Below are 19,874 nucleotides of genomic sequence, written 5' to 3' on the forward strand. Positions count from 1 at the left end.
GTGGTTAGTCTTGGAATGAGGAGAGCGCTGACAGCCTGCCCTCAGGAAGAAGACTGATATGTCCTTTATCGCGTAGGTAGGAGTCAGGATGCCAGCATCCTGGAGTTTGAATACCTGTTCTTCCCAGCACTGGGATCTTAAGCAAGAGTAGTTACTTTAATATTTTGTTTGGATTTCCATTATAAATATATAGTCATCAAACATACACTATCCCATATGACCCAGAAGTCCTACTCCTAGGCATTTACCCAAGAGAAATGTGAACTTGTGTTCATACAAAAACATGAGTGCTTTTATTTATTTATTACTATTATTTTAAAGATTTTATTTATCTTTGCAAGATAGAACACGCAAGCAAGCTCATGAGCAGGGGGAGGGCCAGAGGGAGAAGCAGGCTCTCCACTGAGCAGGGAGCCTGATGTGGGACTCAATCCCAGGACCCTGGGATCATGACCTGAGCCAAAGGCAGACGCTTAACTGACTGAGTCACCCAGGTGCCTGAGAAGTCAACTTCTAATCTTACCTTTGATGATGGAACTTTCTGTGAGATGTGGGGAGGTGCTGGACTAAATCTGTCTACTTTTAAACCTGTCTGATCCTTTAAAAAGCTCTAGGATTTGAAATCAAGGGACTTGCCCGAGACCACAGTACCCCACACCAGGTTGGAGCTAGAACCTTTCCTGGGTCCCCAAGCATCCTCTGTGCTCTCCCACTCTGGCCCCGTGTGCTCACAGTGGGCTGTGAGCGGCGGACTCTAAGCCTAGTGACTGAGGGTTTGCCGACTATAAACAGCGTCATGTACGAGGCTGGTGAGACCAGTTTGATAAGCCAGTAAGGGCCAGCTCTGAAAACACATCCGAGATTCTAAAACAAAGTCCTCACAGTAAAAAAAAAGGAACTGTGGGAAGAACAGAGCTTTAGCTGGAGCCCACTCAGATCTACCACACTTTAGGAAAAAAGGAGAATACATTTTATAGGCACTTACATTTCAGGATGTGACCTGCATACACACTGTAGGTAAATAAAAGTTCCCGGTTCTGTGAGGAAGAAGAGACAAACCTCTGTTGTGCCTTTTGGAACAGTGAGAAGGCAGTGACAGTGCAGTCTATATAAAAAGCATGGAAAAGTGATTTACATTGATTTTTAACAATTGATGCTTATTTTTGCCCTTCCTCCTATTTCATTTGAATGGAGCTTCTCAGCTATCTGATCGAAAAAGCTTTGCGCTTTGCTTTTTCCTTTCAGTATGTTTGGGTTTGGTGAACTAGGAACAACACTTGTCGCTCGTTGTACTTATTTAGGGCAGGTTTAGGGAGGTGCCCCTGGTGCTCAGTTATAGGAATACACGTTAATAATACGTTTGTGGGGGCGCCTGGGTAGCGCAGTCGTTAAGCGTCTGCCTTCGGCTCAGGGCGTGATCCCGGTGAACTGGGATCGAGCCCATGTCAGGCTCCTCCGCTGGGAGCCTGCTTCTTCCTCTCCCACTTCCCCTGCTTGTGTTCCCTCTCTCACTGGCTGTCTCTCTATCAAATAAATAAAATCTTTAAAAATAATAATAATAATACGTTTGTGTGTGAGGAGGAAATAAAGCTTCGGCCTGAGGGATTATAGTTTTCCCTTCTGAATAGAACACAGTTTATATTTCCAGAAGGCACCCCATCCGGAGATAGAGAATATATTTTTTAAAAAATTTAACATGCTTGGGGCGCTTGGGTGGCTCATTTGGTTAAGTATCCCAATCTTGGTATCAGTTCTGTTCATGATCTCAGGGTTGTGAGATGAAGCCCTGTATTCGGGCTCTGTGCTCAGTGCGGATGGAGTCCGCTTGGGTTTCTCGCTCTCCCTCACCTTCTGCCTCTCGCCCCGCCTCAAATAAATAAAATCTTTTAAAAGCGTTATCATGCTTTTGTTTTGTCTTATTTCATGTTTTATTTTCCTGCCTCTTCAGAGACTAGGCATTGAGAAAACCGACCCTACCACACTGACCGATGACGAGATAAACAGATTTGCAAGATTGGACATTGATCCAGAAACCATAACTTGGCAAAGAGGTACCCATGCAGTATAGACGCCCCATTTGCTTCCATTATGCTGCACACCCCACGCTGCCTGTGAGGGTTATTAAAGTGTGAGGTCCAGAAGCTTGTGTGTTGGTGTTTTCACGGTTAAGGCATGACCAAGATGGTGACTTACTTGTTTTTATGGCCACCTCCATCAGTCTCTCACCTTATTAGCTGTAGTCAAACCTCCTTTCATCAGGTTTGTTGGACATTTTGTTGGCTTTTCAGTGTTGATTGGAGTGAGGGTGGTTTCAAGGAAGTGCATGCCTACACCAGAAATAACATTTTGCAAGTTTCATTTTATGCAAGAAGTTTCGGTGTCATGAAGTAGAGAAATTATGTTTTATCACTTTTTGAATCATGTTGCTCTTTTCGCTCAGAACTCTTGTCTGGCATAAAGTGACTTGCTTTTTCTTGCCTACTCATTTTTACCTCATTTTATTAAACTCCAGTAACAAAGTAGGTAGCCTTCAAGGTTTAAACAGTTGGCAGTTTAGTGAGTAAGTTGCCTGGCTTCACTGCCATGTGATGCTTCTCTGGGTACAACTGGCATGGCGTAGAATTTTCTTTGGTATCAACAGTGCATCTATCCCGTGTCACTGCTGAGAAGGAATTTTTGTCCAGTCATGCAGAATGCAGCTAATGGCAAATTTATTGACTGTTTTTATGATTTTCGCTGGCTCAGTAACTATTGCTAGCTAATGGCATTTTAAAGATAACTCCCTTAATATTGAAAACCACATTGATATTTCTCTTCCTGTGCTTCAATAGCTTTAGACAGATGGTATATTTTATGAGGAGTAAGCTAAAGATCCATTTTGAAAATTTAGTATCTTGTTCACTTTTCCTTTGCTTTATGCCTACTTCATGCTTTCTAGGAAAGTACAAGGAGACAAGGAAAACAATGGATCATAACTATTGACTGGCTATTTTATATAGAGAGATTAAGTACCAAGAACTTGACCTAGTTTTTGGAAATCAGAATAGGCTCCAACAGCTACGTTACATCCTTCACTTATCAAGTGGGGTGTGTGTGTGTGTGCGCGTGCGCACGCGTGCGCGCACGTGCTCACACTGTGCAAGACCCTGATTTGGGGGTTTAAATTATTGCAGTCTTTATGGAAAACAATTTCCCATGTTATCAAGTACCTTAAAAATGCCTCTCCCGTTTGACCCATTTAGAGTGTGAACTGGTTTGTTGTTCATTTGTGTTTTAGGATCGTTTGGCATGTCATACAAAAAACAAAATTGGGGGGGGGCTGGGTGGCACAGTGGTTAAGTGTCTGCCTTCGGCTCAGGGCGTGATCCCGGCGTTCCGGGATCAAGTCCCACATCGGGCTCCTTTGCTGGGAGCCTGCTTCTTCCTCTCCCACCCCCTGCTTGTGTTCCCTCTCTTGCTGGCTGTCTCTCTGTCACATAAATAAATAAAATGTTAAAAAAAAAAAATTGGGAACACACTGAAATGTTAACAGTAATTAGTCCTGAAAGGTGAAATTAAGATTAGTCAGTTGGTTGATCTTTGCCATGTTTTCCAAGGGTATACAGTTGGATAGATACTTTGTCATCAGAATGGAAATTATTTCTTCTAAATGTGTGGAAGGAAAGAGCAGACCTGTTACCTAGCATGCTTCGGAAAGCATATGCCTTGCCCTGCATTTGTGGCTCTTTTGTCTCTCAGGAGGGTGTAGGGTCAGTGAGTCATCCCACAGAACAATAACCTCGGCCTTTTAAAAAACTGTCCTGCTCTGTTTTTCTTTTCACGTGCAATGGGCTTTAAAATAGATGCCAGATTTCTCCTTGATGGTTTGAATTCTCTAGACAGAATAAAACCAAGCCACTCCACATTTCTTAAAAATACCCTTCTTTAGGGGTGCCTGGCTGGCTCAGGTCAGTAGAGCATGCGACTTCTGATCATGGGTCGTGGCTCATGAGTTGGAGCCCCACGTTGGGGGTAGAGATTATTTAAAAATAAAATCTTCTTTAAAACAAATAAACAAACATATCCTACTTTAAAAATAATTCCTGTTCATTTATGGTATGTGAGCATCATTTCTTAACTGGCACCGATATTCTAGCTTCGCCATCAGCTTTGAAATCAAATGTTTATAATAGACAGTCATTAAGTTGGACTCGTTGCTGTAAGACTGCAGGCTGAACTTTATGGTCCTTTTACTAAAAATTGTTCTCTGTCTTCTCTTTCTACCACAGTATTGGATACCAATGACAGATTCCTGAGGAAGATCACCATCGGACAGGCTCCAACAGAGAAAGGATACACACGGACGGTAGCTCTTTGCTCCTTTCTAAGTGAATTGTTCCTGTGAAGCAGATCCTTGCTGCTTCTGTCCTCCTCCGTCCTCTCCCGTACGGTTGATACTGCCAGGTGCTGCTCTGCCTTCCCCCTTTTAAAATGGAAGTGAGTAGGTGTGTGGCATTGAGCACTCCTGACAGCTTTTGCAATAAATCCCATGTGTCACCTGTGTGTTTTTCCGCCGGCATTTTTTCCTGGAGGTGGTGAGCCCCCAGTGAATATCCTTGCACATAAATGGATTAAAACAGCCTCTTTTTTGTGTGGCCGTTTATAATATGTCTCTTCCACATAAGAGCTTCTGCGTTGTTTCCTTGTGTATCAGGGAAACCATCACCACATAATCATAAGCTTCCTTCAACAGAGATTGTTGGTCCTACTAGAACATTTATTTGTAAAAATTGGCAACTCAAGGTCCTGGAATCATTGATTACAAATTCTTGCTATTGGATAATTCTTTTCATTAAGTTCTTTGTGTACTGTTCTGACATTGTGTCCTTTGAGGCTATTTGTGTAAGCCTCGGGTGCACACAAGGATTGCTTCTGCAACTCACACTTCTGGTTTAATGCAGTGTCACCTGTTGTGTCTTTTCCCGGCCAACAGGCCCAGTTTGATATCTCTGTGGCCAGTGAAATCATGGCTGTGCTGGCTCTCACCAGTTCGCTGGAAGACATGAGAGACAGACTGAGCAGAATGGTGGTGGCATCCAGCAAGAAGGGGGAGCCCATCAGTACCGAAGATCTGGTGGGTAGCCGGGTGCTCAGAGGGTGCTCTGTGGGGACACAGAGGCTTGGTGATGCCTCTGTGTCTGTTGCCTTAGGGTAGCCCAGCCGTTACTGATAAATTCTCTGTGATTTTGCTACTTACAAGAGAATTATGAAATTTTCAAAAAGTACCTCATAGCGAGCAATAGGTGGTATGCTCCCGTCATAGACCCCAGGTTTCAGATGGTTTGAGCAACATTCACCCCGTGAGTATTTCTAAAAGCGGGTGTATGACCTCAGTTTGCAGAGAATGTCAAATGTCCCAGTGAGGTCCTTAGCCGCTAAGGTTAGAGTCACACCCTGGGCTCTCCCCACGACAGGCCTCCCTGCGCAGAGGCCTCTTATCATGAGGCTTATCGATCACACTAATAACCACACTGGGAACAACTCATTAGCCAGTTTGTCTGATGGCCCTCCTAGGCTAGTTCTCCACTTCAGGGTTATTTCTGAACTGTTTGTGTGGTAATATGAGGTTTAGAAAGAGATCATCTTACAGACAAATTTTTTGAAAGCCTGTTTGTGTTGACATACACCAAAATGTTTGGCCTGTGATTAGTAGTCTGTCAGTTGAATTCAGAAAAGGGAGAAAATTCTAATTTCCTGTTTTTACAGTCGATATATGTAAGAAAGGAAATTGTTTTAAATTTTTACACCCAAACCAGAAACTTAGAAATTCACCAAAATTGAATATAAGTGGGATCCATGGCTTTATGTTCCTTTGTTACCAGTCCATTCAACTATGGTTGGATGGCTTAAAAGAGGGACCTGTTATTTAAGAGTGTGGATGATTGAAGTCCTGGGTACATTTTCAGTTTCGGCTTTGGAAAACACACTGAATTTGGTTTTCAGTCATTTCTGCACAGACATCAAAGTTACAAATAATCCTGTTCTCTAAGAGCTAGCATTTCTGTGCCGTCAACTAGTTTAAAATGGATTCCCTCATCAGTCAGCAACAGTGCTTGATTGAGATGCTTGTTTCCAGAGTTACGTGTTTTTGCACAAATTACACGTGAATGTCATTTTCATTCTGTGTGTTTTTCCTGCTAAAAATAAGTGACAACTTCATAGGATAGCCAGAAAAAATAAGTAAATGGATGGTCTAGTTCAGGTGAAAGTACCGATGGCTGCACAATGGCTAAAAAGGGAAAACCTAAGAATGCTGAGTTTTGGTTCAAAAGGTTGGGGTTTTTTGCTGCCAGGAGACAACGTGTCATGCCTTTGTTTTGTAGGGGGTGAGTGGTGCATTGACAGTGCTCATGAAGGATGCAATCAAGCCCAATCTCATGCAGACGCTGGAGGTGAGCAGGGCGGCTCCCGCCTTCCCGAATCAGTCTTCCGTGTCCGAGCGGAGTGGTTATAAAGCACACTTCTCTTGGGGAGTCAGAGAGTTCTCTGCCTGCTCATGTCTTTCCTCCTGTTCTTTCTCACTGTTGAGATTGGGATGTTGCTGAAGCATAAAAGAGGTGGCTTTGTATTTTTCTGCGGGGAAGTCTTTTTCTTTTGGATTCCAGCTAACTTTCCTACCCTTGGCCCGTGATCCCATTTGGAAGCAGGGTTGGCAGCTTTGCCCATGCCGTCTCGATTTCCATAGGGCACTCCAGTATTTGTTCATGCTGGACCGTTTGCCAACATCGCACATGGGAATTCCTCTATCATCGCAGACCGGATTGCACTCAAGCTTGTTGGCCCTGAAGGGTTTGTGGGTGAGTAGTTTTGCAAAGTCTGTGAATAAACTGGGTTTTTCCTTTTAACATCAAGGGAGTTGGGGTGGCCTTTTTACAGCTGCTTTTCTCCTCACTTACAGTGACTGAAGCAGGATTTGGAGCAGACATTGGAATGGAAAAGTTTTTTAACATCAAGTGCCGGTATTCTGGTCTCCGCCCTCACGTGGTGGTGCTTGTGGCCACGGTCAGGGCCCTTAAGATGCACGGAGGCGGCCCCACGGTGAGGATCAAGAGTTCAAAGAATCTGATTCTCAGCAGTGCTCTGAAGGCTGAAAGGAAGTTGGGATGACTTGTCCCTCTTTCTTTGTTAAGCTGCTCTTATCCTCATGATGAATAGGGTGCCGAGAGCAAGAGATGTTTCGACAGCTCTTGTGCCGGCCACCTTATCACTCGCAGAAATTGGCTTCATGGCCAGTCTTCCTGAGGGAACCATCCAATAATACCTAAACCAAGGACGTGTGCTTGGCTAGACCCACAGAAAACTCCTTTATGGTCAGACTGTTCTTTTTAAGTAAGTCCCATTTTCCCTCTAAATAGTGACACTGGCAGCCAGCCAACGAAACCATTTAGTGGAGACAGAGGTCAGCCCCTTCTTGAAAGGCTCAAGCTGGGTGAGACTCACCCAGCCTGGGAGGGAGGAGAAGGAGAAAGGTGGGTATGCCCTGGACTGCCTCTGGGTTATAGAAACTAGGTCAGGACTAGTTTATCTTCAACTCCAACCTGAACTTTATGTTCTCCTGAATTCCTACTGGCTAGAAATTGCTCTTTTTATCCTATTATTGTCATACCTTTTCTTCAGTGCCTGCACGTGAAGACATGGTGATACTTTTCAGAAATTACTTGAAGAAGTATTAAATTCCAAAAGCCAGTCTTACAACATGAGAAATAAGACCTCCTTCACTTAAAATCAGTGTTTCTTAGTGTAGTGATCAGGGGTTTTCCTAACAGCAGTTCTCAAGCATTTTAGTCTCAGAACTTCTTTACACTCTCAGAATTATTGAGGACCTGCAAGAACTTTGGTCTTGGTGGGTTATGTCTATGACACTTACTGTGTTAGGGAGTGAAGCTGAGTTACATAGAAACAAAAATTATATTTATGTATTTTTCTAAGATTTTTTATTTATTTGAGAGAGTGAGAGCACAAACTGAGGAGAAACAGAGGGAGAGGGAGAGGGACAAGCAGACTCCCCACTGAGCATGGAGCCAGACCCAGGGCTTGATCCCAGGAGCCTGAGATATGACCTGAGCCGAAGTCAGACACTCAACTGACTGAGCTACCCAGATGTCCCCAAAATTTTATATATATATATATATATATATATATATGTATATATACTTTTTTATTTTTTTTTAGTGAAAAGTTATTACATTTTCCTAAACAAAATGAAAGCATTGTACATTGCTCAGATTTCTTCAGGATCTGGCCCAGTTGAAGACCACTGGACTCTCTTTTGCATGTGAGCCCATGTCACATGTTCTTTGCAAAAGTCCATTGTACACTCCATGAGAGAACGAGAGTGGAAAGAACCACTTGATATCTTAGATTTATTGTGGAAATAGTCTTGACCTTGACCTCATGGACCCAATGGAAGGGTTAGGTCCCAGACTGCACTGTGAGAACCATTGCCATAACACAGCCCCAGCACAGCTCTCCAGTCTCACTTGTCCCCAAGGCACCAAAAGCATTCCTAGCCCAGGAGTGCAGGATGGACTCCCTTTTTCTTCCCAATTATAACCAACATGTTTTCCCCTTGCACCCCTTACACCATTGCACCTTCTTCCCTCCTGATCTCAGGGGTTGAAAAATAATGCCAGCCACTTAACCTGGGCAGCTCTGAGAGGAAAACATCACACATAAAGCTATGCCCAGGAGCCAGCCCTGCCATTCTCACTCCCTCCTGGAATTGCGTGTAAGGCCCAGAACATGGCGCCTCAGGTCCCTGCCCTCTGCCCTGCCTCTCCGTGGCCCCTTTTGGAGTCAGAGCACCATCGTCTCCGAGGAATGGGAGCAGACCAAGCTGAGAAGCTGAAGGCTTCTGAGGCACTGTGCATTGCTCACAGTGGACTCCCTGGAATTGGCACCTTCACCTCAATGTTCGTCCCTGTGGGTGCAGCAGGGCCAGGCCACCAGGTGCACCATAACAGTGAACTCACTGCTTTAATACTGACACCTTAAATACACCCTGATGGGGAAAATCCTGTGTCGTGTCCCTCTTGTTTGCATTGCTCATGATCCCTCGTTCAGCTCCACGAAGGCGTGGGCTGGCTGAATGGACCAGCTCAGCACCCGTCACAGGGCTCGTCACAGACTCCACTGGAGGACATTTCAGGGTGGTGTTTGCAGGGCTGACCGCTGCCTTTTTCCCAACATGCACCTGCTGCTGTGTGCTTCGTTCATGGAGGTCCTCACCCCTGCCTAGAGCACACCCCCCCACCTTCACAGATCTGTTCTCACCTCCTTTCCTTCAGGCCACAGAGTTCCCCCACTCTGCTCCAGGCAGTCAGTTTTGTTGTGTGCAGTAGGGTTGGTCAGATACCCTAAATCCTTCGGGCGGGAAACCACCTTATCCTGCTGTAAACCACCCCTCCCCCGCCAGGATGCAGCCTTTTACACCTGGCAAGGCATCCTTTTAAGCTAAAATTGGATTATAAAGAGAAAATGCCTCTGACTTCGCTTCCTTTCTTTCCAGGTTACTGCTGGACTGCCTCTCCCCAAGGCTTACACAGAGGAGGTAACGTCAGTCATTTCTAATCACTTGTCCCAGAGAGCACCCTGCCCCGAATCGCGTTTCTCAGCCCAGTCCGGTTGGAAATGAGCGGGCGGCTGGCGCCAAGGGTGCCAAAAACCCTACAGTGCGCTGAAGAATTACAGTGGATAAGGTTGGGAAGAAGTGCTTCATGAAAACAGCCGCCCCACAGAGGCTGCTGGTGAGGCCGCTGCCCTAGGCCAGTGGTGGTTCTCAGTCAGGAGCACTTTTGCCCCCAGGGGGCATCTGGCGATGTCTGGAGACATTTGTGATTGTTTGGACTTCAGGTAGAGAGTGTTCCTGGCGCTGAGTAAAGGCCAGCGGTGCCACTAAACACCCTACAACGCACAGGACGGCCCCCGCGACAAAGACTCATTTTCCTCAAATGTCAGGAGTGCTGAGGTTTAGAAACCCTGCCCTAGACTAATGACGTTTCCTTCCATTGTCTCCTGCGTTGGCTGCTTCATCACCAAGTGCCATCTGAGTGTGAAGCAAGTAGGGACTTTTTTTTTGAAATGTCTTTTCTTCTGCAGATTTAAATCCATGATACAGGGCCAGTCTATGGTCAGGATCCTGGTTATTTTGCTAGGTAAAGTTTCCCCACGCTCCTCTGGTCTCTAGCAATTGAGGAGCTCAAAGAAGAACTGGGAGCTTGAATCTTTACATGTTTAGATCATTTCCTCTCAAGCATCCGAGAGCCTGTTTGGGGTGGTTATGTGAGAGCCCGAGCCTCGTATGACATGGTCGGGTCAGCTGCTACCACCGTTCATTCCATTTTTCAGTCCTTTTTGGGAGACTTTTTAATTGTTAGGCAATACAGTGCCACTGTTCAAGCCCTAAATGAAGGATTTCAGAAGCAGCTAGAAAAGAGTTGTTGGTGCCTTGAGTCTGCCTGTCTTCTGAGTTATGATTTGCCTTTTATGGTCATTTGTCTGATTCGTGTGTAGGAGGGGAATTCACAGTTCTGGCCCTCCTGCCGCCCCACAGCCTTTCCTGTGTCTAATTAGAGTGCCTGCCCCTAACCGGCCCAGCTGGTGTCTTCATTTAAGAAATTCTCCTTTTTGAAAACTGTTCTCAGTCAGTCTTACATATTAATTGGTTTTCATGTGACTAGAGGTAAAGAATTAGCAAGGTTCTTTAGAATATCAATTAAATCCTAATTTTAGTTTTAAACTATTAAAGGGAAAAAAGCGTAAGTCATGTTTATAATCTCGGTTGTTTTCTGCCTTATCTTACCCCCTTTTTCTGCTGTTTTATTGAATCCACAGACCAAAGGCTGTCACTGCTGGGGCTTGCTCATGATCCAGTGTATTTATTTTTATATAAGACTATTATATTTTTATCTTAAAAAGATTTAATATATTTTTAAGCTTATAATAGTAACATCCTTTTGGTAAGAAAAAATAATAATAATAATGTAAGGGTATAATACATGATTTGAGTCTCCTGAACAGTTAGGTAGATATTTTTCAACATTTAAAAAATTTCATGAATATATACATGTTTTTTTATATTTGTCCAAAAAATGGAATTAAGCTGTCCATAGTTTTGCAACTTTGGTACACTTTAGTACCTCTTTGATAGGTTCCATGTTAATACAGATTATTTCACTTTTCATAATGCCTGCATGATAAGTATTTATTGAGTGTATATATCATAGTTCACCGGCCCAATTCCCCATTGAAGAAAGTTTGTGTTTGCAGTTTTCCAAAGCTGCGAGCAACACTGCCGTTAACATTTAACGTATTTAAAGGTATGTTTTCTTAATTACTTTTCTTTAAATGTCACAATATTTGGTTCTTAAAGGTGGCGTTTATCTTGTTTTCTTTGTCCCCACTGCAGGCTCATGGTTGAGTTCCTTAGAACCTTAGAAAGCATCACTGATCACTTTATGTTTTCCAACAGCACTTATAGCAGCTGTGTGATGAACACCAGGCACTGTGCTAGGCGCTGTTTTCTTACGGAAGGGTCAGTGCACTGCTGAGTAGAGTCCGTTCATACCGTTGTACCATATGAGTACATAAAATCTACAATCACGAGGTTGTCAGTGTAATTTACTTAAGAGCAACTAATTCCCTGCAGACGGCCAATATGCTATTAAGATGTGGTGTGATGACAGCAGCTATACTGGCTCTCATGCCTTCAAGACAGCCAGGAAACAAGCCTAGCTCCACGCCAGCGTCATAGGCTGGCGCATGGTTACACCTCCCCAGCTCCCCCTCACCACCGTGTGAGACCTGCTGTGGGCTTGTTCTGACAGTGAGCGGCTACTGGCCCCAGGAGACGCGTTCCCTTTTAAGAAAAACATGCCGCCGACCTTGTGGACTTTTCCCTTTTGTTCTTACAGAACCTGGAGCTGGTTGAAAAAGGTTTCAGTAACTTAAGGAAACAAATTGAAAATGCCAGAATGTTTGGAGTTCCAGTGGTAGTGGCCGTGAACGCATTCAAGTAAGTACAAAGAGGAGTCCAGGGGGACGGTGAAAAGTAGCCGGAAACCACCTCCTGGAGCTAATGGTGTGGCGCCGTGGTCAGCTTCATTTTGTTCCTCAGTTGCTGGTATTGGTTATGAAGCCTCTGCTCTGGCAGCCCCCGATGGGAGAGGTACCACGGATGCCACCGCAAACTTGTCACTCCTCCCATGGAGGGTCTGGGGTCAGATGCGGCTCTCACGGCTCCCCTTTTCCACTGGAGGCCACACAGACCTGAAAGAAAATGTTCTTTTTTGCTCTCTAGAGGCCTTTTATGCTAACAGAAGGTCATGGCCCTATGGAGTCCCCTTATTTCAGTAGGTCTAGTGCGATGTTATCTTGACAGAGTCAAACATGTTGTGCTAGAAATGTTCCTGCAAGCGAGAACTTGCGTAGGGTTGTTGAGGTATTGGAGTGCTAGTTTGGGTCTTGTTATAATGGTCAAACCACAGCAGAACGGGAGACAAAAGTTTTAAAGAGCTAGTATTTATTGATTCCTGTGATGTGCCTGGAATGTTCCAGTATTTTGCATGTATTTGTCATCTAAGCCTCATGACAGCCCAGGGGAGTAAGTGCTATGGTTATTCCCGTTTTACCACGTGGAAACCAAAGCATATAAGGTTTAAATAACTGGCCAAGGGTCAGCCAGATAGTAAGTTGTGGAGTTAGGAGTCAAACCCAGTCAGTATTACTTGATTCATTTCCATTTCTCAGTGAGTAACTCACTAGAGTTTTCATGGCAAAAACACAAGATAGAGATCGTTCTCTCTGACCGTCCGCAGTGCTTTAACACGAATTGCTGCCTTTCCAGGACAGATTCGGAGGCTGAGCTGGACCTTGTCAGCCGCCTTGCCAAAGAACATGGGGCTTTTGATGCTGTGAAGTGCACGCACTGGGCAGAAGGGGGCAAGGGCGCCTTAGCCCTAGCTCAGGCCGTCCAGAGAGCAGCTCAGGCTCCCAGCAGCTTCCAGCTCCTTTATGACCTCAAGGTGAGTTACTTTCTGTGTGGAAACAAAAAGAAAGCACTATGAGGTTTCTATGTGGCTGCCTCTCTTTAGAGCCTATGTTTAGCATCTTCAGCCCTGTGGGTTTGATTCCCATGTAGCTGAGTTACACCACCACAGCCTAGGCTGTCAACCCCAGACAGCTGTCTTACCAACACATGTTGCTGCTTACTTACAGAGTAGCAGGTCCCCAGAAGAATGCTCTGGGAGGTTGGCTCCCGGCCTAACTTTTGAAAAGACTCACAGTACATTCCCTTTGCTGGCAGGAGAAAGGGTTAATGTAGGACCAGGAGTGTAATTCACGACAGCCTTGAACCCGAGGCACCAGCCATGTTGTGACAAATTGGCAAGGGGCTACACCAAGCTCAGAAAAGTTTTCTGACTACTTCCCAGTAACTGGGGAAAGCCATGTTCTCCTCAGCTCACTTCCTGCTTCGGGGCTGCCTCAAGTTCAGAGAAGCTGTTGGGTGCAAAGCCAGAGCACCCCGGCAGGGCTCAGCGTTCTTTCCGTCACTGAGTAACTCGAAGAGGCACTGCTTAGTCTGTGCTCTCATAGCAGTTAGTTCGGAGAGAGCTTGTGCTCACCGTAGGGCTGTATTTTGCTTTCAGTTTTCTGCCCATGTATTTCAGGATGGGGTTGGACATTAAGTATGCCCACAACAACTGGAAACTTCTTTAGGAACGTGGGATGGATGTGGTATATAATTTCTGCTTATATTTTCCAGGCTGGTTCTTGGCTTGGTTTCTAAAAGATAAGCATAGACTTTCAAAATCAGCCACAAAAAGGTAGACGGAGGAAACCAGTATTCTTGAATCAACCTTCTCTTGTTTCTGTTTGCCCTTTGCAGATAAAATACACTGACGTGTTGTTAACGTTGTCCTATGGACGTTGACATTTTCTTATTGAGCTTTAGTTTTATAGACTGGTTTGAGTATCTGTTCAACCAGTCATATTTTTAGGAAGAGCCATAAACACAAATCTGCACACAAGTGCAACAAAAGCATTTATAGGTGCTCTGAGCTCTCTCCACGGTGCCTGAGTTCGGAACCCCAGTCCTGGGAGGCCAGCAGGAGGCCCCGAGGACGTGGAGTGACGAGGACTTTATCTCTCATTTCTACTTGGAACTCTTCTTGTTCCGACAAACAGGAGGCTGCCACTTTTTGTCTTGTTCAGCATCCGTTGGTCTTCAGTCACCCGTCAGCGAAAGTACTTTTGTTTCAGAAGCTCTGCATGTGCCTTGGCATTTATGAAGCTCCAGTGATAAGACGCACATGAAGCAGTCTCTGTCCCGTCTTTATCAAACCGCAGCTGAATAGACACTCTATTTTTGTCTGTTATCCAAAGCCTCTTCATAAATTATCACTGCTTAGCTCAGAAGGGATTTTTATCTTTATAGATTGTTGCTCCTTTCAGAAAACGACATTTGCCCCATATGTCCTCTTGGCCTTAGTTGCTGGGGAGCGTAGAGGCAGATATGTTGCCGAATTTCAGTACTTTGCTCGTCCAAGTAGCGTTCCCATTTCCCGTCGGCAGTCTGTCCTTAGGCTGTTTGCTCTGCACCGTGTTGCCCCTGAGGAGCAGCGCTGGGGGGTGGCTCTCACTGGGTGGGACACCCCGGCCTCCGTGCCTGGCGCTGTTTGCTTCATAGCCTTCCACAACACTCCGGTGCATGGTGATCATGTAAGTCAGCGGGTTGGTTTTTTTTAATATGTAAATGATTTGTTTTTTACGACCATTTCTAAGCAACAGCAATCCGCAGTCAATATGTTGTGTTAAAAATAGCACCTGCCTCTCGTATACAAACTGGGGGTTATTGGATGGATATCGTTTGCCTTCTTTCATCAGTAGTATCCCGGGTCTGGTTTGACGTGAGTCTCATCTCCAGCGTTGGAACATTTCTTTGTGTTTATGAGGAAATAAGTATTCTTGGGTAGTCAGTAGTATTGTTAATGATGTACCTAAGGACATCCTAAATTATGCACACGTGTGCATGTACACACACACACACACACACACACACACACAGTTAACTTTACCTCTATGGGACGTTTTCCACTTGAAATATCTGGAGCTTGGTATTAAAAGAAAATGTTTCTAACCCAAATATACCTCAAACTATTTGCATATCTATATGTGTATTTAGGGGTGCCTGGGTGGCTCAGTTGGTTAAGCATCTGCCTTTTCAGGTCATGATCCCAGGATCTTGGGATCGAGTCCCAAATCGGGCTCCCTGCTCCCTCTGCCTCTGCCCCTCCCCCCACTTGTGCATGTTCTCTCACTCTGACAAATAAATAAAATCTTTAAGTGTGTGTGTGTGTGTGTGTGTGTGTGTGTGTGTGTATAAAAGCATCTTCTCACCCTCTTGGGAACTCTGACCTGGAATGTGGCCCTGTCCCAGTTCAGTGTCATCATGTGCGCCCAGTGATGGCATCTCCCCTCTCGTTCTTGTCTGTTAGCTCCCAGTTGAGGATAAAATCAGGATCATTGCTCAGAAGATTTATGGGGCTGATGACATTGAACTGCTTCCTGAAGCTCAACACAAAGCCGAAGTCTACACAAAACAGGTAGGTAGTGGTTGCTCTTTTACTCCTTTACCGAGGGGCCTGGAGTCAGAGCCCCCCAAGTCTCCCAGCCCTGCAGGGTGCCCACTGCCTCATTTCTCTGGGGGATAGCCCTTTCCCCTCTGAATACTGAGTTTGGATGAGGAGGTCCAGGCCTATATCTACCCAGAGGTGGTATATGAATGTGCGGAAAAGCCATGAAGAAATAGGGAGTGTCTTCCTCAAATGTTGAGAGCCTGCCTTCAGTTGTGTTCTCATGTCTGCTCCAAACTAGCATTTTTAATTGGTTATGTAGATGGAAATGACAATACTCACTTTTGGAATATAATTGTGGGTATTTACCTCTCTCACCCAAGAGATTTTTTTTTTTTTTTTTTTTTTGGATCTATAATAACTAAGCTCGGGGTCAGTGAGGTCCAGGTGGGTATAAGAGGAATTGGGTGTTTTAAATAAATTGAAGGCTCTGTGTCATGACAATGCCCAGGTGTGCTTTGTTGTACTGTCACCTTGTCATTGGTCCTGCTTTTTCCCTTCCCTCCTCAGGGCTTTGGGGACCTGCCCATCTGCATGGCCAAAACACACTTGTCCTTGTCTCATAACCCAGAGCAGAAGGGTGTGCCCACAGGCTTTGTCTTGCCCATCCGTGACATTCGCGCCAGCGTCGGGGCCGGTTTTCTGTACCCTTTGGTAGGGACGGTAAGTAAGTGCTACGGGCCTTCGCGTCTGAAACTGGTCACCGAAGTCATCAAGCCAGTGTCAGCTGAGCAGAGTTCATCGCTGAGCAGCAAGCTGGAGTCCAGCCCATTAGGATTACCCCTCTGGCTGTGGCCCGTCCTGGTGTCGGTTCCAGGATGAAGCCATGACTGCTTGTAACAAATAACAGTTCTATTTCCCAGGGGCAGTATGACCTTGACTGAATCCAGCACAGGCCTCATTGATCGTCTGTGATAGTGCTAATGTATAATCACAACTGACATTCACTGGGCGCCTTTCACAGGACCGTCCTTTGAAGTAGGGACAGAGGCTCTGCCCTTCCCGGGTCTTCTTGATAGGCCTGGAGCTTAGGCCTGAAATTCATTGGGAATTCATTGTTTCTGAGTAAAGAATTTCCCCCTTAAAATGCAAATGAACCCTGTATATATGACAAGTGAGGTCACTTATTTCCACTTCAATATGCATTTGTTATCAGATGGTTCTTTATCTTAGGAATTGTATGTATCTGGAGAGAGGAGCCTTGTTCACAGGGAGGGGGGGGGGGGGGGGGGGGGGGACAGGGGCTCAGTGGCAGTTGGGGCTGACTGTCCCAGGTTAACGCTACCCTGTGCCTCGCTTTCCCCCTTTGATCTGCCCTACACCTACAGCTTGTACTTACCTGTGGTACAAGATTGACCTATTAAACAGCCAGTTCACAATGAAAAAGAAACCAATAGATCTCCTATTGGAGCTATGTTAGTCTTTCAGGATAGTAAGAAAGTGGTAGGAGGTGGCATCATAGAGTCGAAAGTATGTAACGTGAAACATTTTCACTGCTGGTTCTGACCTTGGGCAAGTTATTAAAGACATGTGCCCTGCTCCCCTCAGCTGTCAGCGTAGGGCAATAGCATCACGTAACAACAGTGGTCAGACAAGTGCCAGTGTTTATGGTGGAAAAAAGTCCTCTGGGAAAGAGTGAAAATACTGAAAATCCTAATTACTGTTTCGGGAGCCATCTTTAGAGTTTTCTACCAACATGCACATGGATGTCTACACCAGTGGGCATAAGCCCGTTATCTTTAATGTCATCTTCAGGCTTCTCTGCTGGGTCTAAGGAACAATCATTTCCTTCCCCTTTCTTGTTCCCACACCCAGCAGTTGCTTACAGAGTTCCCAAGTAGAGACCAATTTCAGATCCCTGTACAATGTCCTGATAAGTTACAGTTGAGTTGTAGAAGTTCAGCTTTAATTCATCTCCTGTCTGGATCTGATTGGGAACTTGTATGTGTTTGTTATACAAGACGTTGTTACAGGTGAAAGTGTACTGAGTTTTTACTTACAAGCCTTATGGATCTGCAGCTAAGTAGATATTTGTCAAAGCCCAGTCTTGAGAAAAGAAGTAAGTACAAATGTAATCTATAGGCATTACACCCTCAGTTTTAGAAGGCCAAACTGGACCAGTAAGAATAGTGATTATAGAGCTATCTAGACTTTGTACAGAAATGTCTTGGCCCAAGCTAAAGGATGCTAATTCCTAATGTGTTACTAAAGCAAAAACATAGAGGCATTGTTGCAAGACTCGTTAAAACAAAATTACAAAGCAGAGAAGCCCCCCATCCCATTTTGGTCTCGTGAGAGGGGAGGAGGTGACGACTCAGCCTCCCCAGCCCCTGCCCTAGACCTCACGTGAAGGTGGAAGGACCTCCTGCTACTCCTTGTTAAAACTGTCCGTCTGGAAGACGGCGGTGAAGCCTGGCATTTGGCATGCTGAAGGACACGGGCGCTTCTCTTTGGGGTCATAACAGGATCAGTGACTTGGTGTTCAGTGTGTAACAAGAAGAATACCACTTTATTGACAACCATGAAATAGTATTCTGTCTTTGTGCCTCAGGCTTTTTATCAGAAGGGAGGGTGGAAACAAGGATCACTTTATTTTTCATGCTATTTCACGTCTCCTAGATGAGCACAATGCCTGGACTCCCCACGCGGCCCTGTTTCTATGATATTGATTTGGACCCTGAAACTGAACAGGTGAATGGGTTGTTCTAAACAGGTGAGTTGTTACTGGTAAGAGATTTGCTTTTTTCCTTTGAAGTGTATTTATGAATTATGGGACTCCCAGCAAAAGCTCTGAAAGTGCAAATTCGAATGCTTTCAAAACTTTTCTTTCTAAATGTCACTGAGGGGAGAGCTAGCAGTGACCAGTGGAGGAAATATTCCACAGTTTTGGAGGAAGAGCATGGCTTGTCACGGAGCAGTGTAGGGGAGAAAGCCACCTTCTAGTGAACTCTGGAGGGACTGCCATGGAGGCTGGGCTAAGGTCTGTGTACTTTGAGTAGATAGCAGGCAGAAGTTGGGTAAATGTCCCTGAAAGTAGAAAAGAAAAGGAAACAGGACCAGTCCGGGAATACTTGGGATCTTAAGGGAAAGGTCCCCAAGTACTCATCACAATGAATGAGCCTTCCCTGAACACACCCAGCTGAAATTTCAAGATCATTGAAAATGTAATCCTAAAAAGCCTTTTCCAGAAAAGAAAAAATGGCTTGTCTGTGAGAAAATGGGAATTAGAGTGAACACCTGTCTTCTTATCAGACGAAGGGGCTTTTAGACAATGGAGGAATCCCCTCCGAGCTGACTTTGCACCTGCACTTAGGCCCCACCGGATCTGTCCAGGTGCTTTCAGACGCGTGCGGGTTTGCCGCCGCACCTCGCTCCCTACGAAGGTATTTAGCAGTGTACTCTGGCAAGATGGGGACTCAGCCAAGAAAAAGGAAGACATGGTTTTCAGGAAACCGAGTCCTGATCTGGGCAGTCATGAAGGAGAATCCTGACAGCTGCGAGGAACCTAGAGTTACAAGCCTAGGAGGGAGGAATTGAGAAATGCTAGAAAAAACAAGGCTATCAAAGGATCATAAGCAAAACTGAAGCCCTCACATTGTTTAAAAACGTAGAGGTCCAGGTGGAAGCAGTCTAGTCCTCTTCTAGGCAGCCATAAGGATGGTTGCTTCCAGAGAGGAGACGGTGTGCTTGCTGCCTGGGAACACTGTCCTTCAGGAGGGCTTCTGTGACACTGGGAATGTCCCTCTGGCTCATGCCTGGCCTGGCCTTGAACAGTCTTCACATAGCAAGTGCGGTGTGTTGTTTTCAGGCCTGCGGGCCAACCCTACAGAGGTGGTCGTGGAGAGGCTGGAGACCTGACCGGCTTTGGCAGCGTCAGAGGGGAGTGGGGCAGCGTGCAAGGGCCGAGGAAATGTTTACTTCTCGTTTCTTTTTCCTTCTAGATTGCCCCTCTTCAAGAAGCTGCTCCGAACATTTGGCCGGTGTCCATTCAGGCCGACTGTTGGTTAGGAGGTGTGGGGAAGTCGAGAGAAGTCAGCCCCTGCCCTGAAGATCGTAGGAAATGAAGAGCAGGCGTTTCCCCAGTAGCCTTTCTTCGGTCTTAATTCCCACCATCATGTATAAATTAACATAAATCATGCACAAGTCTGCTTTATTGAAGTTCCACAGAATAAAAGGAAATGATTTTGCGATCTGGATGTTTAA

General features: G+C 45.4%; 1 protein-coding gene across 3 annotated transcripts in view; it reads left to right on the plus strand.

Moving 5' to 3' along the window:
• MTHFD1 (methylenetetrahydrofolate dehydrogenase, cyclohydrolase and formyltetrahydrofolate synthetase 1) overlaps window positions 1-19,865 on the plus strand; it is a 53,537-nt gene extending 33,672 nt beyond the window's left edge. For 2 of the 3 annotated variants that reach the window (XM_011217811.3, XM_019793928.2), the window contains 13 exons: window positions 1,949-2,051; window positions 4,269-4,345; window positions 4,973-5,113; window positions 6,363-6,431; window positions 6,725-6,836; window positions 6,938-7,077; window positions 9,548-9,589; window positions 11,952-12,052; window positions 12,884-13,061; window positions 15,534-15,641; window positions 16,182-16,334; window positions 18,291-18,384; window positions 19,613-19,859. In XM_011217811.3, coding sequence (XP_011216113.1) covers window positions 1,949-2,051; window positions 4,269-4,345; window positions 4,973-5,113; window positions 6,363-6,431; window positions 6,725-6,836; window positions 6,938-7,077; window positions 9,548-9,589; window positions 11,952-12,052; window positions 12,884-13,061; window positions 15,534-15,641; window positions 16,182-16,334; window positions 18,291-18,380 — 1,314 coding nt within the window. In that variant the 3' untranslated portion in view covers window positions 18,381-18,384; window positions 19,613-19,859. Of the gene's footprint in view, window positions 1-1,948; window positions 2,052-4,268; window positions 4,346-4,972; window positions 5,114-6,362; window positions 6,432-6,724; window positions 6,837-6,937; window positions 7,078-9,547; window positions 9,590-11,951; window positions 12,053-12,883; window positions 13,062-15,533; window positions 15,642-16,181; window positions 16,335-18,290; window positions 18,385-19,612 lie in introns of all 3 variants that reach the window. The other variant, XM_034642607.1, reaches the window with a different exon arrangement.
• Window positions 19,866-19,874: the final 9 nt, after the last annotated feature.

The sequence above is a fragment of the Ailuropoda melanoleuca genome, chromosome 14 (genome assembly GCF_002007445.2).
Source record: "Ailuropoda melanoleuca isolate Jingjing chromosome 14, ASM200744v2, whole genome shotgun sequence".
Lineage (NCBI taxonomy): Eukaryota > Metazoa > Chordata > Mammalia > Carnivora > Ursidae > Ailuropoda > Ailuropoda melanoleuca.